The sequence below is a fragment of the Dipodomys spectabilis genome, unplaced genomic scaffold, assembly GCF_019054845.1.
Source record: "Dipodomys spectabilis isolate Male_0828 unplaced genomic scaffold, ASM1905484v1 ptg000039l, whole genome shotgun sequence".
NCBI classification, from domain to species: domain Eukaryota; kingdom Metazoa; phylum Chordata; class Mammalia; order Rodentia; family Heteromyidae; genus Dipodomys; species Dipodomys spectabilis.
Window position 1 is genome coordinate 1,509,014 of NW_024870716.1, and position 24,634 is coordinate 1,533,647.

Genomic DNA, 24,634 nt, shown 5'->3' on the forward strand with positions numbered 1-24,634 from the left:
AAGTCTCCTGACTGAACAACTTGGGAAGATCTGACCTGTTCCTTTCTGCCCCCCTTAAGAATGAGGTAGAGGGGAGCCCTCTTGTGGCAGTTGCTTAAATCTGCCAGCTTTGGGGGGGACATGGATCAAGAAGGAGGCTGAACCTGAGAAAAGTGCACAAAAAGCAGCTCCATCCTTCAGAACATGAAGAACTCATCAGCCATCACTTAGCAGAGGGCATAGATTCAGGGTACAGTACATTTTAGGATGATATGGGCAAGGAGCTTCCAAAATGAGCCTGGAAAAGGTGGAAAGGCTTGGATTGGCCTGGGTGGAATGATGACAGTGAGTATGTGTGAGTTTCTCAGACCTGAGGGGCAAGGTCTGAAGGTTCTTGGGAGCCTCATCCTGCACTCAGCACTGCACGTCCAAGTGCTTAGAACAGAAAGGGGGCAGATGTTATCTTCTATGTTTTTATATATTTAAAAGGGAGCAAACCCACTGAAAGGGGAGGGACTCTGAGGATAGATTTTTAAATAATTTTATTAGCCAAGCACTGGTGGCTCATGCCTGTAACCTTAGCTACTCAGGAGGCTGAGATCTGAGGACCACAGGTTCCAAGCCAGCCCAGGCAAGAAAGTTCATGAGACTTTTAACCACCAGAAAATCAGAAGTGGAACTGAGGCTTAAGTGATAGAGCACTACCCTTGAACCAAAAGAGCTCAGGTACAGTGGCCAGACCCTGAGTTCAAGCCCTGTGACTGACAAAATCATAAAAATAATTTTATTAGCATAAATGTACACACACATACTAATGTATATGGATCAGATTCAACCTATATTACTCTTTAATCAGTTGCCTTCTATGCTGGGGATCCAGTTCTGGGGTGCTCTGGAATCCTTTGGGGTGTCTAATGCATGCTAGGAAGTAGAAATTGGAGAATAAGAGTACATCCCTTCCTTTGCTGCTGCTTATTGTAGGGAATGGTGTTCAGAGGCAAGCTATCCTAATGCTAGGAAGCTTCTTTCCAGTTTGAAAGGGAGGTAGAAGGACCAGAGTTCAGTTCTCTTATAACTAGTAGCTAATAGTCACTAGGGAGTGATAGAAGCCAGATGCCTTCCTTCCTTTGCAGGTTTTTCTTTGTAATTGGATTTCCTGGTCCTGACTGCCAGGGTGGGTAAAAATGACCCTGAGTTCTTGAGAAAGGTGAAGAAGGTTAGGACAGAGGAAATGGAATCCCTGAATAGGGTAAGGGGAACAAAGCCACTAATGGCCAATGAGGATCTGGAAGTGAGGAAGTTGGGCTAAGACCATTTATTGTCAAATCCCAAAGGTATCTACTTGTTGTGTCACTTAGATGTAAGCTGAAGAAGAGTAGCTGTGCTATAGTGCAGATGATCATATGACTCCTGAGCTGGTGGGTAGAAAAGGACACTTAAAGCAAAACTGATTCTCTGTTTAGTGGTGATCAGTCTACCTAAACAAATTTTCTTTCTTTCTTTTTTTTTTCCTTTTTGGTCATGGGCTTGAACTCTGGGCCTGGGCGCTGTCCTTCAGCTCAAGGCTAGTTCTCTACCACTTGAGCCACAGCACCACTTCCGGCTTTTTCTGCTATCTGATGCTGAGGAATCAAACCCAGGGCCTCATGGATGCAAGGCAAGCACTCTACCACTGAGCCACCTTCCCAGCCCCCCTACACAAATTTTCTACCACCCTTTTTCACAAGCCAGTCAGGCCAGACCACTCAAGAGGTTTGGAAATGAGCCTGTTTGCCTACCCTCTACCTCCAACCCTCCATCCCATACATTGTTTGGAACACTGAAGGCGTAGTTTGGTGATAGAGCACATGAAAGCCTCACATATGGAAGGTCCTGAGTTTAATCCCCAGCAACATACAAATGAGCAACAAAGCAACATATTGTTCAGAGCTATCCTAGGATAGTGTTGAAACAAGGACTTTTAAGGGTTGAAGGGCCTAGCTTGGGCCTCAACTACAGAGATTCTTTGAGTTGTGAGTATACACAGCACTGCTTTGGTTCTAAATTACAGATAGGGGGAAGAGGATATCTGTTTTTGCCAGATCTTACATTGGTGGAACAATACTTTCTTAGAGCAGCCATAGAGGAAGAGTGGGGGAGGGAGGTAACTTTTAAGGTAGTTGAGTGCACAAACATACTTAACAGAGGATCTGGGCTGTAGTTCAGTAAGTAGAGCTTGTGCTTAGTGCTGAGGCCCTGGATTCCATTCTTTGTACCCCAGAACAAGACAGTTAGACCTATTTTGATCCCCAGCAACAAGGTACACAGCTTAGTGTCTGGCATCTAATAAATATGTGAACTTCATGAGTAAACTAAGTGAATGAATATAGTGCTGACTGAAGTGGAATACCTCTGAGGGTTCTAGGAGTGGGCCTCCCATTACATTGTGCCATTAGCCCGGGTAAAGCTGGCTCTGCTGCTGTTCCCAGAAGCACATCTTTCTCTTTCAGGGTCCTTTGATACAAAGAAATGGCTCCTGCTGGCTGGGAAGGTGGCTTAGTGGTGGAGTGCTTGCCCTGCATGCATGAGGCTCTAGGTTCCATTCCTTGGCACCACATAAGCCAAAAAAAACAAAAAACAAAAAACCCAGAAGTGGTACTATGGCTCAAGTGGTAGAGGGCTAGCTTGGAGCTGAAGAGCTGAGGGACAATAGGCCCAGAGTTTAGGCCCCATGACTGACAAAAAAAAAAAAAAAAAAAATTGGAATGGTTTCTGCCTTGGTCCCTCCTGGGTCCAGGTATGCTTGGGCCTCCTTATGCAGGTGGATATTGTCTGAAATACTCTTGCCATTTGTTTATTTTTGTGCCAGTCTTGGGACTCACAGACTTTCCTGCTCAGGCTGGCCTCAGATCTTAGCCTCTTGAGTTGCTAGGATTCTAGGCATGAGCCACTGGCATCTGGCCCTTGTCCATTTCTTTTCCACTACTGCTCTCTCCTACTCCATCCACTTCCTCTTCCCATTCAGGATCCTAAACAGACTCCAGATGATCTGGACAAGACAGTACTCTTTCATCTTCAGGACCCTATTCTAGTTCTGCTGCATCCGTGCAGTGTATACAGGTTCCCCCTACTCAGACACTTTATAGATGTTATCAGTCTGTGGGCTTTTTTTTTTTTTTCTCACAAATCAGTCCTACACTTCCTCTTCATTTATCTTCCTCTTCTCTTTAGCCAGGTTAGTCTATTTTCCCCAAATATCTGAGTGGATAGATAATCCTACCTAGTCAGGGGATCTGAGGATAGCAGTTTGAAGTCAACTAAGGCAGGAAAGTCTATGAGAGTCTCATCTCCAATTAACCACCAAAAGCCAGAAGTGGAGCTGTAGCTCAAGTGGTACAGCACTAGTCTTGAGGAAAAAAGCTCAGGGACAGCAGCCAGTCCCTGAGTTCAAGCCCTAGGACACCTATGTGTGCATGCATGCATGCATGGGCATGCACACACGCATTTCAAAGCTAGGCACTTATATTTCACACCTGCTAGCCAAGCTATTCAGGAGGCTGAGATCTAAGGATCCTGATTTGAGGCCAGCCTAGGCACAAAATTTCATGTGAATTCCATCTCCAGCAAGAAGCTGGGTTGGAGGCATGGCTCAAACTGCACAGTGCAACTCTAAGCCAGAAAATGGAGTGAGATCCAGCCCAATGAGTGAGTTCAAGCCCAGATACTAGCAAAAACAACACAACAAAAACTTTCAAGATGTAATGTGTTTGACTTTGTCCACAAACTTCCCTGACTGAATAATCACAAGGTCTTTTCTTTCTTTCCACCATGGCTCTTTTACTTCTGCTAGTACCACTCATTTAACACCTCCCACACATTGCCTTGTATTGATACACATCTTGTTCCTTTATTTAACATTTTAATTAAAAATTATTTCTATAACCTAAGTACTTTTCTTTTCTTTCTTTTTTTTTTTTTTTGGTCAGTCGTGGGGCTTGAACTCTGGGCCTGAGCGCTGTCCCCCAGCTCTTCAGCTCAAGGTGAGCGTTCTGCCACTTGAGCTACAGCGCCACTTCCGGTTTTCTAGTGGTTTATTGGAGATAAGAGTTTCACGGACTGTCCTGCCTGGGCAGGCTTTGAACCGAGATCCTCAGATCTCAGCCTCCTGAGTAGCTAGGATTACAGGCCACCAGCGCCTGGCCCTAAGTACTTTTCATTGGGAGAGATACAAACAATGCAGAACATACATTCATACAAAACATGTTCTTTTAACTCTTTACACTCTCATTCCCAAACCTAAATGCCCACATTTCCTCTTCTAAATATGTGTACACACGTGGGGGGGGAGTTAATATATAACAAACTCACATATGTTTTCTGCTTAAGGGTGTATGCATTTGCCCTTGAGATTTTTCATGTTAATATTTCTGTATTTCACAGTTTAACAACATTCAAAATGAAACATGTTTAGTATCTGTTACTCAGAAGATACTGTGCGGTCAGGGCTTGGGCAGCTCCAGTAAGTGTCACACGCCTGTCCTTGCCATCAGTAAGCTGGCTTTTTTTCAGAGATAGGAAGGAAATGGGGACATACACAGATAACTGCAACACAGGAAGATAATGTCTCCAAGTGTATGTGTGAAGTTCAGAAATGGGAAATCATTGTCAGACAATCAGGGATTCACAAAGGAGGTATTTGAACTAAGCTGGAAGGGAATTTACCAGGAATTTACAAGGGAAGAACATGAGCTAGGGCAGAGATGAAAACACATGATGTAGGTTCATTTGAGGCCAGACCACAGTCCAGGAACAGGAAGATTTGGTTCAATTCATAAACATTTATGTGTCAGACATGAACAATAGGATATAGAAATGAGAAACATGAGGTTTCTGTCACTAAAGCCCTTTTTCTGTTTAATGAGAGAAATGACCAGTTTGGAAAGTGGATTAGGGCTAGATTACAAAAGCTTTTAATGAACACTGTGTCATGTGGAGCAACAGTGATATGACAAAGTATAGGTGACAGCAGTGTACAGAATAAAGTAGGGAGAGGCTGACTGAGGCTTTCTCCTTTTCTTCTTTTTTTTTTTTTGGAGCTTATTTCTACCTCAATAGGTATCTTATGGTAGGCAGCCCAGGGAATGGCATAGTGATTCTCTGCATTAGTTTCTGTCTTTTTCACTTCACCATCCTAGAACACGGCTTCTATATATCATGGTGACCTCACAGTATAATGTGCTAGAGCATAATTCACCTCCTTTACATTCCAGGCAGCAGAAAGGATAGAAGTAGGAAAGGAACATGTGATAATCCACTGTTTAGCCAGTTAAAGTCCCATCAAATATGGGGGCTGGGAAGGTAGCTCAGTGGTAGAGCGCTTGCCTTGCATACATGAGGCCCTGGGTTCGATTCCTCAGCACCACATAAGCAAAAAAAAAAAAAAAAAAGTCAGAAGTGGCGCTGTGGCTCAAGTGGTAGAGAGCTAGCCTTGAGCTGAAGAGCTGAGGGACAGCTCTCAGGCCCAGAGTTCAGGCCCCACGACCAGACCCTTCCCCCCCCCCAAAAAAAAAAAAAAGTCCCATCAAAAAGACTTGAAGTTCAGGACATTCCTGTCTTATCAGTCAAATGCAGATGCTCATACCCAGTTCTAAGCGAGATCTGGAAATGTGGTTTTGTGTGTACTCTACCACTTGAGCCACAGCTCCACTTCTGGCTTTTTTTTTTTTTTGGTAGTTTATAGTGGAGGTAAGAGTCTCACAGACTTTCTTTTTCCCAGGCTTGTTTTGAACTGTGATCCTCAGATCCCAGCCTTCTGAGTAGCTAGGATTATAGGTGTGAGCCGCCAGCACCTAGTGACTTCCCAGTTTTTTGTTTTTGTTTTTTTTTAATTTGACATATAATTTGCACAGTGAGATGCACAGATCCTAAGTTTAATAAATTTTGACAGATGCATGCATTCATCTGACTCATGTCCCTCTCAAGATACATTCTGTTATTCCAGATATCCCTAGAGTTGGCAGGGAGGTCCCCGCCACCCCCCCCCCCCTGCTTACCACAAGTGCTGGGAATTGAACTCAGAGCTTTGTATATACTAGAACTTGTCTTTGTCCTCACTGAGCAAGTCATGTACAAGCCCTTTGCTCAATCCCCAGCACTGTGACAATGACAAAGAACAAGGGCTTAATGAGGGTAGTACCTATGTGATGTAAAGGAGATGCTGTAGAGGGAGAATCCAAAGGAGACTGGTAGAGATGGGAGATGACAGATGACTCAGAGTACACTGATACAGGTGCCATCACAAAGGAGATTGGAAGAGAAGGGACAGAGTATGTGTTGGTTGTGTTGTCTGAGATGCTGGCCAAATGCCTGGGGGTGCCAACTAGGCAGCTGCTTTTAGAACTTGTGTTAGAACTCAATGGCTTCAAACGTCAGAGAGCTGCTAGCCAAAAAACAGTCCAAGGTGATTGAGTTAGATGATAGTCTTTGAGCCAAGCAAAATCCTAGTGCCAAAATCTGAATGACATAAGTGAGAGTTCAAATCATGAAAAAGGGGGACTGGTAGGATCACCTGAAATACATTGAAACTCCACTTTAAAAAGCTGAGCTTCTGGGGCTGGGAATGTGGCTTAGTGGTAGAGTGCTTGCCTCACATGTATGAAGCCCTGGGTTCAATTCCTCAGAACCACATACACAGAAAAAACTGGAAGTGGTGCAGAGGCTCAAGTGGTAGAGCGCTACCCTTGAGAAAAAAGCTTGGGGAAGTTCAAGCCCCAGTACTGGCCAAAAAAACCCACAAAAACCAGAAAACAAAACAAAACAAAAAAAAAAACAACAGAGCTTCTAATTTCTTTTCTTTTTTTTTTTTTTTTTTCTTTTGGGTCTGGTCATGGAGCCTGAACTCTGGGCCTGGGCACTGTCCCTCAGCTCTTCAGCTCAAGGCTAGCACTCTACCACTTGAGCCACAGTGCCACTTGCGGCTTTTTTCTTTTTGCTTATGTGGAGCTGAGGAATCAAACCCAGGGCCTCATGCATGCAAGGCAAGCGCTCTACCACTGAGCCACCTTCCCAACCCCTGGAGTTTCTAATTTCAAAAGGTTGTTGATGAAAGTAGAAAAGAAAGGGCAGTGTTGGGGGTGGGGGGCGATCAGGGATTCACCATACTTCAAGAAAATAGCTTCTTGGCCTTTCCGGTTAGCTTTCTGAGGGAAGGAGGCTAAAAGAGCCGCCTGCTTTTTGTCGGATGCATATTCTCCAGAGATCCCGGTGGCGGGGTGAGATGGGAGGAGAACGCCACCCTAGACACCTGCTGGGGTGGGGCCAGCCAGTCCGAGAAGCGAGAGAACAAACACGCGGGGTTTGAATTCTGTCCCTAATCACCTAGCTTCACCTACAGCAAGTTAACTTAAGCACCCTGTTTCTTAGATGCGCAAACTTGGGAACACTAGTGTCTACCTCTCAGGGTATTTGCCCACACAATAGGCATTCGGCAGGCTTGCCATGTGGCCCACCCCCCTCTTCACGGGACAGAATTGGTCAGAATCGGTGATCTCCGGATGGAGACGAAAGGGAGGGCTCCTTGCTGCCTCCTCCCCCCAGGGGGGTGGGAACTAGGTGGGGCGGGGGTAGGCTGCAGGAGGAGGAGCTCGCTCTACGCGGCCCTCCCTGTCCAGTGTGGCCTGGGCGCCGAGGAAACCGGGTCCTAGTCGCCCTCACCTGAGCAGCTGGTCCAGCCATGGCTCTTCGACCCTCTCTCGGGACTCTCCGCGAGCTGCTGCTGCTGCAGCTGCTGCTGCTTAGTGGAGCGGTGTGCGGGGCGAGGGCTGAGGGCGGAACCGAGAGTCCGGTGCGGACCGTCCAAGTGGAGACCCTGGTGAGGACTCCACCGGCCCCAACTCCCGCGTGCGGGGCGGGGACTCGCGGGGGCCCTGGTGTGGGGAGGAGAGAGAGGTGCGGGCTCTGAGCTGGGGAGGTGGTGCTGGGTCCAGGGACGGGCAAGAACGGGATCTTCGGAGGAGCATCCGTGATCCCTGCAGTCCGATCGCAGGTGAAGCCCCCCGAACCGTGTGCGGAACCCGCGGCTTTTGGAGACACGCTCCACATTCACTACACGGTGAGAGGCCTGGGGGCGGGGCCTGGGAAGGGGCGGGACCCCGCTGAAACACGTCAGCCCTGGCTTGGACACGTGGCAGTCAGCTGGGGGCGGGGGGGGGGGGGGGGACGGGGGTCTGCGGGTCGGCCCGCACGTGGCGGGGGGATGGGCGACTGTTTCCCCTCCTTGCTTTTCTGCCAGTTCCTCCCTGACACTGAGAAATGAAGGGTGGAGAGATCTCCTCTAGATGTGTCAGCTCTCTGGGGCTTCCTGTTCCTTTCCGCCCTGGTGGGGGAACGCTAGGCTTGAAGCTGGGGGGCGGGCATTGCCGCCACCCAGCGGGCCGGGGTCCTGGTTTATGCTGTCGCCTGCCAGGACGGGCCTTGGTGGTCCGGGTTAGCTCTTGATGCTGTCTCCCCTCAGGGCAGCTTGGTAGATGGACGCATTATTGACACCTCTCTGTCCAGGGACCCTCTGATTATAGAACTTGGCCAAAAGCAGGTGATTCCAGGTAGGTGGCCTGTCTGTGCCCCATTCTACCTCATCCTAACCTAAATCCATTCTTAGATTCGACAACCCCTAAACTGTCCCAGAATTTGTCCCCCCCCCAGCCCCCCTCCCCCGCCCCCCCCCCCCCCCCCCGCAATGAGCAAGACAGTAGGGATCTTCCAGTGATCTCAAGTTCAAACTCCTCTTCTGCTATTCCTCTTGCCCTGTGCCCCACTGGAAAGCCAGGGATATGAGAGTTGGGGAAAACTCAGCTGAGGGTCAAGGGGAAGCTTTTGATGATCTTGGGTGATTTGGGGAATGTATGTGGCTCCAAGTTCAGTTATATTTTCTTCCTCAAGGTCTGGAGCAGAGCCTTCTAGACATGTGTGTAGGGTGAGTATCTGGGCAGGCTGGGCCTGTGTAACCCCTTGCTTGGGTAAAGGATATTTATGCTGACCCAGCACCTTAGATAGGTAGACCAATGTGGTTTAGATAATGGGCGCTGAAGGGCTGGGAAGGTGGCTCAGTGATAATGGGCACTGGATTCATGCTGGAAATGTTCAGTCCAGTGGGACCCCAGCGGGTATTCAAAGTTTCCATGATTCTTTGGCTGCTGGTTTTGTTGGAGGAGTTGAATCATATGGATAGGAAACCTTTGTTAATCAGATGCGCAGGTGGGAAATTTTGTTTTAGGTGTAAATATTCAGGGGGGGTTGAGTTTGCTGACTTATCTTCCCACCTCTGGTTGTCACTTATATTCCTTCCCTCAGAGAGAAGCGAAGGGCAGTCATCCCTGCTCACTTGGCTTATGGAAAACGAGGATATCCACCATCTGTCCCAGGTAATCTGACTAGGCTTTTCTTCTGGCCACCAAAATACCCAGACTTTAAGAACAAGGAACTGTGGGCTGGGAATGTGGCTTAGTGATAGAGTGCTTGCCTAGCATGCATGAAGCTTTGGGTTCAGTTCCTCAGTACCACATAAACAGAAAAAGCCCGAGTGGTGCTGTGGCTCAAGTAAGTGGTAGAGTGCTGGCTTTGAGCCAAAGAAGTTCAGGGATAGTGCCCAGGCCCTGAGTTCAAGCCCCAGGACTGGCAAAAAATAAAATAATTATATATATTTATATATAATATATATTTATCTATATTTATATTATAAAATATATATTCATATATTTATATTATATATTATATAATATTTTATATTATATATTCATATATATTTAAATAATATATATTATATATATATATGTTTAGGGCTGGAAATGTGGCTTTAGTTGTAGAGTGCTTGCCTAGCATGCATGAAGCCCTAGGTTTGATTCCTCAGCACCACATAAGCAGAAAAAGCCGGAAGTGGCACTGTGGCTCAAGTGATAGAGTGCTAGCTAGCCCTGAGCAAAAGAAGCTCAGAGAAGCTGGGCCCTGGTGGCCCACGCCTGAGGCTGAGATTTGAGGATCATGGTTCAAAGCCAGCCCAGGCAGGAAAGTCCATGTGACTCTTGTCTCCAGTTAACCACCAGACAACTGGAAGTGTTGCTATGGCTCAAGTGGAAGAGCACTAGCCTTGAACTGAAGAGCTGAGGGACAGGGCCCAGGCCTAGAGTTCAAGCCCTAACACTTGCCAAAAAAAAAAAAAAGAAAGGAGCCACACTTTGGAGTTTGAGAAAGTCCAGATTAAGTTTTAAGGAACAGAGTAGCTGGGGCTTCCTTCTGCTCAGATCACAGAGATTACAAGCCTCCTTTTGGGAGACTGAGAGCAGAAGGACCAAGCCAGTCCAGGTAGAAAAATGTTCTCAAGACCCTATCTCAAAAATAACCAGCAATATGCCAGGCAATGGTGGCTCAGGCCTGTAATCCTAGCTGCTAAAGAAACTGAGATTTGAGGATCATGGTTGAAAGCTAACCCAGGCAGGAAAGGCTGTGGGACTCTTACCTCCAGCTAACTATTAGAAAACCAGAAGTGGTGCTATATCTCAAAATGGTAGAGCAGAAGAGCTCAAGGACAGTGCTCAGGCCCCAAGTTGAAGCCCCATACTTGACAAGATAAAACAAAAAGCCAGACACCAGTGGCTCACACTTGTGATCCTAGCTGCTCAGGAGGCTGAGATCTAAGGATCCTGGTTCAAAGCCAGCCTAGGGCAGGGAAGTCTGTGTCACTCTTATCTCCAATTAATCACCAAAAAGCTTAAAGTAGAGCAGTGGCTCAAGTGGCAGAATGCTAGCCTTGTGCAAAAAAGCTGTAGAACAGCACCTACACCCTGAATTCAAGCCCCAGGAGCTGCAAAAAAACAAAACAAAAAACAGCAAAAAACAGGGATGTATGGCTCAAGAGGTAAGAGTACCAGCTCTGAGTTCAAACCCCAGTACTACCAAAAGCAAAACAACAAAACAAATAGCCAGAGGTTGGAGGTGTTACTCAGTTGTTAACACACTAGCTAATGAGGGAAAGTGTCAAATACCAAGTTCCAGTCCTGGTTTCAGACCTACAGAAACCTCAAAAACAACAACAAAAACAAATAGCTTTACAGACATAACCTGTTAAGGTTTGATATCAGGCAGCTAGTGACTTTTGGGAAGCGATACATTTGAGCCACATGAGTCTGCTATCCTATGCTATGTCTTTGAAGAACACTCAAAATAAACAAAAAGCAACTTTTAGAATCCTTAATGCTTCTTTGGTGGTATCTATTCTTGAAGGGCTAAGATAGATTTGTGTTGCTTTGGGCTATAACACATTTGTTTTTGTTTTGTAAGGCTGGGGATCAAACCCAGGCCCTTGCATAAATAAGGCAAGTACTCTACCATGAACTACACCCCACATGTTCTGATAATTAAAATGTGTTTTACTCTACGAATCATTGAGAGCATACATAATTCTTATCCTAGTTCTAGCTTAGAGGGAGGCCTGGAAAGAGGGTTGCAGATTAAGAAACTTCCAGCAAGGCTCTTTTATCTCCCCATTCTTGGTACTGCTTGCTTGCTTCCGTGTGCAATTCTCCCTTCACTTCTGTTCCATCTGTCCCCTTACTTCTTCCTCTCCAGCTCTTACAATGAAGCTCCTGTTTTCTTTCTTTCTTTTTTTTTTTTTGGGGGGGGGGGCGGTCTGGTCATGGGGCCTGAACTCTGGGCCTGGGCACTGTCCCTCAGCTCTTCAGCTCAAGGCTAGCGCTCTACACTTGAGTCACAGCGCCACTTCCGGCTTTTTTTCTTTTTTTGCTTATGTGGTGCTGAGGAATTGAACCCAGGGCCTCATGCATGCAAGGCAAGTGCTCTACCACTGAGCCACCTTCTCAGCCCCTCTTTTTTTCTTCCTTCCTTCCTTCCTTCCTTCCTTCTCTTTCTTTCTTTCTTTCTTTCTTCCTTTCTTTCTTTCTTTTCTTTCTTTCTTTCCAGTCCTGGGCCTGGGTGCTGTCCTTCAGCTCAAGGCTAGTGCTCTACCACTTGAGCCACAGCGCCACTTCTGGCTTTTTCTGCTTATGTGGTGCTGAGGAATTGAATCCAAGGCCTCATGCATGCAAGGCAAACACTCTACCACTGAGCCACCTTCCCAGCCCAAAGCTACTGTTTTCTTATAATCACACTGAGTACACTCATTGGTTGGTGGAATTTAAAAGATGTCTAGGGCTGGGAAGGTGGCTCAGTGGTAGAGTGCTTGCCTAGCATGCATGAAGCCCTGGGTTCAATTCCTCAGTACCACCTAAACAGAAAAAGCCGGAAGTGGTGCTGTGGCTCAAGTGGTAGAGTGCTAGCCTTGAGCAAATGAAGCTCGGGGACAGTGCCCAGGCCCTGAGTTCAAGTCCCAGGACTGGCAGAAAGGAAAGAAAGAAAGTTAGAAAGAAAAAGAGATGTCTACTTTAAATCCAATTAGTTTCAGTTCTGTAAAGATTCGGTTCATGTGGCTGTTTCAAAATGGGGTTTGTTGACTGTGTGTCAAGCAGGAGGGGATCTTCTTTTTTCTATTTCTCCATATTCTGTTTTTCTAAATAAACCTAGCTAAACTTCAAAGACAAAAATAATGAGAAGAACCTGTAGATTTCATATTCACAGCTTTCCTGTGCTGTTAAAGATCTGACCCTAAGCCCGTGCTACATGGCAACTAAAACCAATAACTATCACTAGACTGTCTAATCCTCCTCAACCTTTGTCTAGGGAACTCATTCCCACATTTCAATCTGCCTGCTTCATAGTTGGCTTTGCTGTGGCCCATCCTTCCTGTTTGCATTGAGATTCAGGATAAAATATACAGACATTCTAACCCTGCCCTCCCCTCTGCCTCTCCAGCGGATGCAGTGGTGCAGTATGACGTGGAGCTGGTTGCACTGATCCGAGCCAACTACTGGCAAAAGCTGGTGAAGGGCGTTTTGCCTATGGTAGGCATGGCTATGGTGCCATCCCTCCTGGGCCTCATTGGTTATCACTTGTACCAAAAGGCCAATAAACCCAAAGTCTCCAAAAAGAAGCTCAAAGAAGAGAAACGAAACAAGAGTAAAAATAAATAAATAGTAATTTTGAAAACTTTTTTGTATTATTTACCTGCCACCTTTCTGAGGCTGCTTTTGTAAGTAGGGATGTGGTGTAAGGCTGGGGGGAAAAAGCCTTTTGGAATTGGATTTTGCCTAGTGTGGGAGTGGTTGGAGGCCTTGCATTCATTCTTGCCCTTGCCTCCTCTTGGTGCTTTAACTTACCCTAAAGACCTGGTCTTGAATGCATCCATGGTACCTCTAGGTCTACAGTCCCATGGTGCCATAATGCTGACAGATTTCATCGAGTACTAAGCCTCCTAGCTATTTTCTGCAGTGTTCCTAATGTCCTCAAAGTGGACTTCTTTGTCCAATTTAGCAAAGAGAAAAGGTGGTCATAAACTCTGGAAGTTTTTAATAACAAAGCACTCAGGTCTCAAAAAAAAAAATCTCTAGAGGTTGGAAAGATTTTTTCCTTGGATCACAGGGTGTGGGAGATCACATGGGCTGCTTCAATGACATTGTAAGAAGTTGAAGGTCGTTTGTTATTTGCATGGGTTACAGGTGTGGACAAGGGCTGGGGTAAGTTGCTTCGATTGTTGACTATGAAGAGCGGGTTGATCTGGCTCAGCACTTCATCACTCACTGTGATGCCATCCAAGTACTGCTTCAGCATCTCCCGTAACTTCTCGCTGATATCTAGCAGCTGGTTTCGTCTGTGTTTGAGGCTCAGTAGCTCCAGTTTCACCTTGTTATATCTTTTCCAGAAGTTCTCCATCCCTTTGTAGTCCTCTATCACCTGGAGGATGAGTGGAATGGAGTTAGAGGGAAGAGCTATGTGGAAGGATCCATTAGCAAATGCCGCCCCGCACTACCATCCCATAGTTTTACCTTTGCTAGTTCCTCCTCGTGAGAAAGCTGTTCCAGGAACTCAAACTGTATGTCCTCCATATCCCTAGGAGTCAACAGTGATGTATAGAAAGGCAGTATTTTCTCTTCCTCACTTTCAAATTTCCTACAGATTTCACCAAGTTTAAGGATCTTTTCACCCTGTTGGAAGCGGGGAAACTTATTAGGGAAGAAGGTGGGGAGGGAAGACAGTGGAGTAGTTGCCCCCATTTGAGCCCAAGGAGGCTTCTTATCCAAATGGGAGACAATGGTAATAATACATTTGACAGTGCTTACCATGTACCAAGCACTGTTCCAAGTATTTCATTACACTTAATTATTTGCTTATCTATTTAATTTGTATTTGTACTGGAGTCTGAACTTAAGGCCTCATTCTCACAAGACAGGCACCCTACCCCTTGAACTACCACCTTAGCCTCTCTCTTTTTTTTTTTTTTTTTTTTAGGTCCGGTCGTGGGGCCTGAACTCTGGGCCTGGGTGCTGTCCCTCAGCTCTTCAGCTCAAGGCTAGCGCTCTACCACTTGAGTCACACCCTCCCTTCTGGCTTTTTTTCTTTTTGCTTATGTGGTGCTGGGGAATGAAACAAACCCAGGGCCTCAGGCATGCAAAGCAAGCGCTCTACCACTGAGCCACCTTCCCAGCCCCTTCTCATTTACTTTTGACACAGGCTGGCCTCAAACTTTCAATCTTTCTGCTTTGGCTTCCTGAGATCTGGGATTACAGGTAGTTATTACCACACCCAGCACTTTTAAATCCTTTTTCTTTTTCTTTTTTTATGCTGGGGATTGAACTTAGGGTCTTTCATATGGTAAGTGTTTGACTACTAAAGTGCATCCCTAGCCTTCCCCCCAGCGTTTTTGCGGTACTGTGGTTTGAGCTCAGAGCCTTGAGCTTGCTGGGCATGCCCTCTGCCACTTAAGCTGTTCCTCCAGTCTTTTTTTTTTTTTAAAAACAGTCTCACTGGATAGCCCAAGTTGGCCTTGAACTCACAATCTTTCTGTCTCTACCTCCTGAATGCTGGGATTACAAGCATGAATTGCTACACTCAGCTCTGACACTTTTTATTATAAAATTATTTCATTATTATTCCATTAAAATGGAAAGAGAGGAGGATCCCAAATGTCCACTCAGGAAGCAAGAAGAAACTCCCCCAAGCCTCTCCTGAGATCCTTTGACTTTAAGCCAGGTTCTATGGCTCTTTTCCCTTGGTTACCTTGTCCACAATCTTTCGCAGGGCTTTAAGCGTGGCATTACTTTCCAAGGCAAGTTTGACTAAGTTCTCCTGGGATAGTTCCCGGGCCTGAGTCCTTTGGGCCTTAAGTTTTCTCAGTTGCATAAGGATCAACTCCTTGTCATTACGGACAATCTGGTTTTTCTCTTCACTCTCACGGGTGTGGACTGCAATCTTGCCTCTTGAGATAGTAATGGCCTCCTGAAAGGATAGAGTGAATCAAGAAAGCACTTGACCAGCAGAGGGTCTGCAGTGAAAGGACTGTCTATGGACTGAAGTCAGAGTTTACCAATTCTCCCCACCCAGAGCTCAGTGAGGAAGCATAGTAGAAATCAGGGGAAGAGAAGCAGGGAGTAATGGGGCAATTCAGTGAAAGCTGTCTTCCCAGTCATCTATGCTAACCTGTAGTTTCTGTATTTTCTTCATCTGTTCTTCAATCTCTTTGGAGCTTTTCTCATCTTTCACTTTCAGGGTCTCAAAGGCAATCTTCCGATCCTCTGTGGCATCCGTGTAGTTCTTGAGTGCCTCCTGGAATCGTTTCCACAGATCTTCCACTATGTTCTCCAGTTGTAATCGTAGAAAGTGTTTATCTTCTAAATTCTAGAAAATGTGCCCCCAATAACAAAGGCTTAGAATTGCCCGATGCCTGCCCTTTGGTGAACTGTTCACAGCATTGTTATCACCAATGAAAATGCCTACAAAATCTAGGCAGGTGACAAAGTTAAGTTTTGTGTGTGGACTGGGAGCTATGACTAACTAGAGAGGAAATTCTCCACTGGAAGAGAGTATTGGAGTGGGGGAGGTGGCTCCTCAGCTTCACATAAAGGTTGCCATTTGGAAATAGGGACCAGTGTTCCTAGATTTTTTTGTTGTTGTTGATCATGGGTCTTGAATTCTGGTCCTAGGCCCTGTCCCTGAGCTCTTCAGCTCAAGGCTACCACTCTACCACTTGAGCCACAGCACCACTTCTGGTTTCTGGTGGATAATTAGAGATAAGCGTCTCATGGACATTCCTACCTCGCCTGGCTTTGAACCATGATCATCAGATCTCAGCCCCCTGAGTAGCTAGGATTACAGGTGTGAGCTACAGGTATCCAGCTGTATTTCTAACTTTATTTTAGTGTTGGAAACTTACCCATATATTATAAAATGCTGGACTAAAATAAAAGCAACCTATACCCAAATTTACACCCTATACTCAAACCTAGGTCTGTGGCTAAGTTTGTAACCTCTAAGAAGGTGGGAAGCACTTTGGTCCAAGGAACAGGAAATCTAAAATTTCCTGGCTCTATCACAAATCAACAGCATTAAACTAGGTACCAGTGGCTCACACCTAGAATCCTAGGTATTCATTAAGCTGAGATCTGAGGATCTTTCCCAGGCAGCAAAGTCCATGAAGCTCTTATCTCCAGTTAACTACTGAAAAGCCAGCAGTGGAGCTCTGGCTCAAGTGGTAGAGCACCATCCTTGAGCAAAAAGGTAAGGGACAGTACCTAGGCCCTGAGTTCAAGCCCTAGTACGGGGCGGGGGGGGCACATGCATACAAGCACTTACACGCACATGTGCACACACACAGACATGCACACACACACACACACACACACATGCATGCACGACGTGCCAGCATGATTCTAACAGGTCATTTCACTTTGGTTCTGTTTCTTTGCAAATCACAGGGTTACACAATCCTTTGGGTGCTTCTTTTGGGTCCAAAATTCATTCCCCTGACATTTTAGAATATTCTATCTTTTCAACCAGTCTCACATTTTCAACCAATCTCAAAGTTCCAGAAAGCACTACGAACACCTACAGTGACAACAGACTGGTATTGATTATTGGTTGCAGGGTTGCAGGGTTCTCTTCTTGCTCTAGTTCTTTGAACAATTTTTCTACTATTTTTCTTTCAGTTCCCATCTTACTACTCTCCCTCTGTACCTTGTTTTTGAGATCATCCCACATACTCTGGAACTCCAACTTGCTTTCATAATCAGAGTCTATATAGTTCTGTTCCATGGCCATAAAGACATCTTGTAGGTAGTGAATCTCTTTCTCATGTTGGTCAATAATTGCTTTCCTATAGGAGACAAGACACTGTCTCTACTGATGGACACAGCATAGGGACCAGTAATAACAACTTAAAGCAGTATGTAATAAAACTGCATGAATGGCATAACCTCTTAGGTATTGGCAGAGAACAGAGGGAAACAGGACTGTAGTTGTGTGTGTGTGTGTGTGTGTGTGTGTGTGTGTGTGTGCGCGCGCGCGCGCGCCAGTCCTGGAACATGAATTGGGGCCTGGGCACTCCCTGAGCTTTTGTACTCAAAGCTAGTATTCTGTCATTTGAGCCACAGCTCCGCTTCCATCTTTTTGGTGGTTAATTAGAACTAAGAGTCTCATAGACTCTCCTGCCTAGGCTAGCCTTGAACTGTGATCCTCAGCTCTCAGCCTCCTGAGTAGCTAGGATTAGGGCTTTTTTAGGGCAAGAAAGAACAAGATTATGTTACTTCAATTTTTTTTTTTTTTTTTTTTTTGCCTGTCTTGGGGTTAAACTCAGGGCCTAGACTCTGCCCTGAGCTTCTTTTGCTCAAGGCTAGTGTTCTACCACTTGAGCCACTGGGTTTTTCTGAGCAGTTTATTGGAGATAAAGAGGCTCATGGACTTTCTTATCCAGGTTGGCTTTGAACCACGATCTTCAGATCTCAGCCTCCTGAGTAGCTAGGATTATAGGCATAAGCCACTGGCACCTGGCTGTTATTTCAGTTTTTGAATAAGTAATAAATACAGTGGTATTTTTATTTATTTATTTATTTTTTGTCGGTCATGGGGCTTGAACTCTGGGCTTGGGCGCTGTCCCTCAGCTCTTCAGCCCAAGGTGAGCACTCTACCACTTGAGCTACAGTGTCACTTCCTACACTGGTATTTTAAAATGTACAAAAGTTTACAGTGAAGTCTCCCATCCCTGTCTTCTGCCAGGGAGAATAGGGTTTTAATAATTAGAAATAAGTGGTAAGTTTGTACAGAGAGGCCTGGCAGAGGTAACAGTAAACTAAGGCTGCCAGCTTAAACCTGAGTTCTTGTAGACAGAACTCAGGATCTTTTCTGCAGGGGTCATGTTATGTCAAGGTGGATACTTTAAGGTATATACACAGACTCTGGGCCCTCCTCTGGATTCAGTTGCCCATATTTTTTTTTCTTTTTCTTTTTTGCCAGTCCTGGGCCTTGAACTCAGGGCCTGAGCGCTGTCCCTGAGCTTTTTTTGCTAAAGGCTAGCACTCTTCCACTTGAGCCACAGCACCACTTCCATCTTTTTCTGTTTATGTGGTACTGAGGAATCTAACCCAGAGCTTCACGCATGCTAGGCAAGCACTCTACCACTAAGTCACACTCTCAGCCCTCAGTCACCCATCTTTTTGTTTTTAACGCCCCCCCTTTTTTTTCTTTTTGTCGGTCATGGGGCTCTGGGCCTGGGCGCTGTCCCTCAGCTCTTCAGCTCAAGGCTAGTGCTCTACCACTGGGGCCACAGTGCCACTTCTGGTTTTCTGGTGGTTTAATGGAGATTAAGAGTCTCACGGACTTTTCTGCCCAGGCCGGCTTTGAACTGTCATCTTCAGATCTCAGACCACTGAGTAGCTAGGATTACAGGCGTGAGCCACCAGTGCCCGGCTTTTGCCCCCTTTTCTTACCTTTCTGTCTCAAACTCCTTGGTTAGGGTCTCCAGTTCCATGTTGTAACTCTCCTCAAGGAGGTTGAGCCGATGCCTCTGCAGGGCCAATAGCTGGTCAATGTTGTGCAAATGGCTGCGTAGAGCATGGGCATACTGCTCCTCAGCTTCTGACAGATCCTTAGCTAAAGACTGGGCAGAGAAGGAGTTACCATTCTGGCTTAGTAACATCTATGTGAGAAAATAAAAGATGTATTCAGCTGCCATGCCAGATGGCATTATAGCATTCCTCTCTTAGTTCCCAATGCCAATTCTTTGGCTTTAGGAATGCTAGCTTTTTCACTCAAGTCTTTTCTTTTAAATTTTTTATTGTTATTATAAAAGTGATGTACAGGGGGATTACAGTTACATAAGTCAGGCTCAGAGTACATTTCTTTTTGGACAATGTCACCCCATTCCCTTGCTCTCTCCCAGCTTTTCCCTCTGATTGCCACCTTTTACTTGGTCTTAAATGTTAAGCAAGAGTGATGTCAAGGAGCCTCATGAGGCTGGGCGCTGGTGGCTCACGCCTGTAATCCTAGCTACTCAGGAGGCTGAGATCTGAGGATCGCGGTTCAAAGCCAGCCCGGGCAGGAGAGACTGTGAGACTCCTATCTCCAATAAACCACCAGAAAACCGGAAGTGGCGCTGTAGCTCAAGTGGTAGAGTGCTCGCCTTGAGCTGAAGAGCTGAGGGACAGCGCCCAGGCCCAGAGTTCAAGCCCCACGGCCGACCAAAAAAAAAAAAAAAGGAGCCTCATGAAAGCAGCTAGCGTTCCGTGGACAGCGAAGGAGCTATGCTCTAAAGAACCAGAGACCCCTGGAAAAATGGCTGCTTTGAAGTTTGAAGCAGAAAATTAGTTGAACATAGGCTATCATCATACAGAACTGCAAAGAAATCTGTCATTGTGGTGCATACCTATTAGCCCCACTGCTCTGGAGGCCAAACTAGAAGGATTTAAAAAAAGCTCAATGACTTCCTAGGCAACTTAACAAGTCCTTGTCTCAGAATATTTTGTTGTTCTTGTTCTGGACCTGGGATTTGAACTCTGCCTAGGTGCTATCCCTGACCTTTTTGTGTTCAAGGCTAATGCTCTATCACTTGAGCCACAGTGCCATTTCCACTAAAATAAAGTTGTTGCCAGGTGCCATTGGCTCACGCTAGTAATCCTAGCTACTCAGAACACTGAGATCTGAGGATCACAATTCAAAGCCAGCCCAGGCAGGAAAATCCATGAGACCTTTTTTTCTTTTTCTTTTTCTTTTCTTTTTTTGTTGGTTGTGGGGCTTGAACTCTGAGCCCGGGTGCTATCATCCCTCAGCTCTTGAGGTCAAGGCTAGTGCTCTACCACTTGAGCCACAGTGCCACTTCCAGTTTTCTGGTGGTTAATTGGAGATAAGAGTCTCACAGACTTTCCTTGCCTGGACTGGATTTGAACCATGATCCTCAGGTCTTAGACTCCTGAGTAGCTAGGATTACAGCATGAGCCACTGGTACCTGGCTTCCATGAGACTTTTATCTCCAATTAACCACCAGAAAACTGAAAGTGATGCTATGGCTCAAAGTGGTAGAGTGCTAGCCTTGAGCAAAAAATATTGCTCAAGGACAGCTCTCAGTCCTTGAGTTCCAGCCCCATTACATACATACAAACAAACATAGCTTGAAAGGGACAGGGAAACAGCCAAGTGGCAGAACACTTGCTTAGCCTGGATGAGGCCTAAAGTTCAATCTCTACTATAGCAAACAGATTAATTAATTAATTAGTACATAAGCTATCAAAAGCCAATAAAGTCAGGACTCAGGAATCACCAGGAAGTGGCTTATATTGACCATTATACCTTTTCTACAATGTGACCTCATTTTTCTCCCATGAAAATTCACGTAGTGTCTCTTCTATCCATGTGAATGTGGATGAACCCTGTGACTTCTTGGATCTATAGAATAGGTAGAATAGGTAGAGGTGACACTGTGCTGATCCTAACCACAGCCCTTAACTAGTCTGGCAGCTTCTACTTCCTGCTCCTTGGAACACTTATTCTCAGGATGCTGGCTCCTGGAAGCAAGCTGTCATGCTGTGAGACACCATGGTGGCACATAGAGGGACCATGTGAAAACATCTTAGTAACAGCCTAGCAGAGAGATCCTCAACAAAGGGCAGTTTGAGCAACTATAAGTACTATAATGGGTGAAAAATGCCAACAAATTCTGATTATTGTTCCCTTCTCAATAATTATTTGATATTTCCCAACAGAAGTCTTAAAAACACTAAAACCCTAACGTATAATGTTTTATTTTACTTTCTTTTTTTTTTTTAATTGTTGGCCGTGGGGCTTGAACTCTGGGCCTGGGCTCTGTCCCTCAGCTCTTCAGCTCAAGGCTAGCCCTCTACCACTTGAGCCACAGAGCCACTTCTGGTTTTCTGGTGGTTAATTGGAGATAAGAGTTTCATGAACTTTCCTGCCCAGGCTGGCTTTGAACCGCGATCCTCCTGAGTAGCTAGGATTACAGTCGTGAGCTACCGACACCCAGCTTTTATTTTACTTTCTTTTTTTTGGGGGGGGGGGGGCGGTCCGGTTGTGGGGCCTGAACTCTGGGCCTGGGCGCTGTCCCTCAGCTCTTCAGCTCAAGGCTAGCACTCTACCACTTACCTGAGCCACAGTGCCACTTCTGGCTTTTTTCTTTTTGCTTATGTGGTGCTGAGGAATCAAACCCAGGGCCTCAGGCATGCAAGGCAAGCGCTCTACCACTGAGCCACCTTCCCAGCCCCTTATTTTACTTACTTAAGGACTTTTTTCCTGGGCCTGAGCACTGTCCCTGAGCTTTTTGTGTTCATGGCTAGCACTCTACCATTCAAGCCACAGCTCTACTTCCAGATTTTTGGTGGTTAACTGGGCTATAAAGGTTGAATCAAAGAGACCAATTTGGTTAAATGAAGAGCTGGAGTAGGGGTAAAAGAGCAAGCACAAGGCCCTGAGTTCACACCCTAGTGTCACCCCAAAGCAAATACTCTCCTCTGAAAAAGAACCCATAGTCTAGAGTCTTGGCTCTCCCACTGACTAGCTAGCTATGTGATCTGTAGCAAGTTAATTTTTCTCTCTGGAACTGAGCCTTCTAACACTAAAATAGAAGTGTGGGACTAAGTTCGAGGCACTGTGATAATGTCTACTGTGACTTACACTTTTTAATATTGATTTTTTTTTTAATTTTGGCAATATTGAGGATGGCACTTAGGAACTCACATTTGCTAGGCAATACTCAACCACTTGAGCCTGACTTCAGCCCACAACTCTAATACTGTATAGTACTGGTTTGGGGCAGTAGTAAATGATGAAGAAAATTGGCCTTTCTTTTCCTTCCTTTTTCTTTTTTTGTCCTTTCAGGACTTGAACTTAGGGCCTGGGCACCGCCCCTGAGCTTTGCTCAAGGCTAGTGCTCTAATACATTGAATCACAGCATGGCTTCCAGTTTTCTGGTGGTTAATTAAGGGATAAGTTTCATGGACTTTCCTGCCTGGACTGGCTTTGAACTACAATCCTCAGATCTCAGCCTCTTGAGTAGCTAGGTTTATAGGAATGTACCACCAGTGCCTGGCTGAATATCAGCTTTTCTAAGGAAGGGAGAATGATGGGTGACAGCACAATACTCTGCTTCATTTGATTATTGTCAAAAACCTGGGCTGTGTGCTGGTGGCTCATAACTGTAATCTTAGCTACTCAGGAAGCTGATATCTGAGGATCATGGTTCAAAGCCAGCCCAGGCAGAAAAGTCTGTGAGACTCTCATATCCAATTAGTGATAATAAAATAAAATATAAAAAGCCAGAAGTGGAGCTGTAACTCAAGTGGTAGAGCACTAGTCTTGAGCACAAAACCTCAGAGACAGCACCCAGACCCAGGGTTTAAGCCCCAGGACTGGCACATACATGCGCGTAACACATACACACACACAAATAACAACCTGGATTTGTCACAGCCTGTAGCTTTTTAGGGCTTTAAGACCAATTAATTCACTAAGCTCAGCTATTAAGAGAAGGGGGTGGGTAGTTTCCTGGGGCAGATGCTTACCTTGATGACACTGTCCTTGCAGTCTACCACTCGTTCAAATGTTTGGCTGAGGACCTCAATATCTTTATGAAGTTCTTTGGTCTTGACTTCCCGAAGGACAGTTCTCCAATGCGTGTTTATCTTATTAAGGTTCAGAGCACTGTTGTGCTCCTCCTTGGCCAGCTTGTCCTGTGTGAAGGAATAACTATACTTCTAGAGGGTCAGGACTCAAAGAACTGTTGTTAGTACAACCAACAAGAGCACTCAAGTCAAAACCTCACCACCACTCGTATTTTCTGCAGGTCCAAGATTCTTGCCCACTACCACTCAGGAGATCCTGTGTTTGTTTTGGGAGAAACCTGAAGTAAAACAGGAACTGCCTGATGACATGTGGGAAAGGGCAAGAACATCTCCTTCTGAGTGAGGCATCACAGCAGGATGCCGTTTCTAATGACCCATCTCCAGGGAGAGTATCAGAGTCCAAGACAGCTTGATCCAGACAGCTAACAGCACCTGCTGTCCTAGTTCTGGGGCTCAGATGAAACTGGAAATCTCTATTCCATGGCAGCCCTCCATGCTTCACAGAGAACTCCCCAGGCCTGAAACCTAAGTATGTTGGAACTCAGGATTTCTGGAGGAAGGGAGTGGGGAGTGAACATGGGCCCAGGCTACAGGGCCAGTGCAGAGGATGGGGTAGGGCTAGGTAGGACATCACCTTCAAGAACTGGCTGAGAAGCTTCTCCTTCTTCTTGGCCATCTCCTCCTCGGCCAGCAACTTCTGCTGAAACAGAAGCAGCTGCTCCTCGTCGGACAGGGGCACCTTGCCCCTTTTCCCTTTCTTAGACATGGCTGGGCGGTAGAATACGTTCTCGTCCGGTGTTAGAGGGTAGACGAAAAACGCCTTCTGAAAGGCCCCTTGGGGAACCTTTAGATATTAGCCCCGGAGCAACCGAGGGCTCGTACCACCCAAGACCCGCTGTCCTGGGGAAAGATGCATCTCGTCTCCTAGCAACAAGGACTTTGCTAAGACCGCTCTGGGAGTGGTTTGGAGAAGGGCCTTGTCTTGGAGCGCCCCCTGCTTGCTGGAGGACCGCACCGCAGTCGGTTTGTGTGAGCGGGTGTCTTCAGCATGCAAAAACACTAATCTCAGTACTATTAAAATCTCCCCCACTCCATTTTTTCTTTGTCTATTTTTTCTCTCTTTTTCTAAGAATAGCCATAGTAAAGAAGGTATTAGCAAATATTGGATGGAATTCATTGAAACAAGAACCTTCATGTATTGATTGTAATGAGGTAAAATGTTCTGGGCACTGGTGCTTCATGCCTATAATCCTATTCAGTTGGTTGAGATCTGAGGATCACGGGTTGAAGCCAGCCCAGGGAGGAGAGTCCATGTTATTCTCATCTCCAATCAAGCACCAAAAAGTTGGAAGTGGAAGTGTGGCTTAAGTGGTAAGAGTGCCAGCTTTGAGCAAGAAAGGGACAGCACCTAGGTCCTGAGTTCATTTCCTAGAACCAGCACAAAAGAAAAAAGAAGTAAAGTGATGTGCAGCCACTTTGGGAACCAGTTAGGTAGTTTCTTGAAATCTAAAACATAAATTTGACTTATGAAACGGTAACCCCTCTGTATATCACCTTTAAAATAACAATAAAAAATAAAAGTGGCAAAACCACCATAAACTTATCATGGAACCCCAAATTTCACCCTTAGGGATATTCCTAAGAATAGGAAATATGCATTCACACAAAGGCTTGCA

At 45.8% G+C, this 24,634-nt stretch overlaps 2 protein-coding genes across 2 annotated transcripts; one reads left to right on the forward strand and one right to left on the reverse strand.

Annotated features, from left to right (window-relative positions):
- The first annotated feature begins 7,622 nt into the window (after window positions 1–7,622).
- Window positions 7,623–13,048, forward strand: Fkbp11 (FKBP prolyl isomerase 11). Its single transcript, XM_042677434.1, has 6 exons — window positions 7,623–7,828; window positions 8,003–8,068; window positions 8,471–8,558; window positions 8,896–8,929; window positions 9,307–9,377; window positions 12,817–13,048. The coding sequence occupies exons 1-6, from the start codon at window positions 7,691–7,693 to the stop codon at window positions 13,032–13,034; spliced, it is 615 nt and encodes a 204-aa protein (XP_042533368.1). The 5' UTR covers window positions 7,623–7,690; the 3' UTR covers window positions 13,035–13,048.
- A 360-nt stretch (window positions 13,049–13,408) lies between these two features.
- Ccdc65 (coiled-coil domain containing 65) lies at window positions 13,409–23,822 on the reverse strand. The gene is made up of 8 exons (XM_042677433.1): window positions 23,593–23,822; window positions 22,899–23,066; window positions 18,819–18,988; window positions 17,071–17,209; window positions 15,538–15,735; window positions 15,118–15,336; window positions 13,887–14,045; window positions 13,409–13,794 (listed from the first exon to the last, which is right to left on the reverse strand). The coding sequence occupies exons 1-8, from the start codon at window positions 23,722–23,724 to the stop codon at window positions 13,477–13,479; spliced, it is 1,503 nt and encodes a 500-aa protein (XP_042533367.1). The 5' UTR covers window positions 23,725–23,822; the 3' UTR covers window positions 13,409–13,476.
- Between the last annotated feature and the right edge of the window lie 812 nt (window positions 23,823–24,634).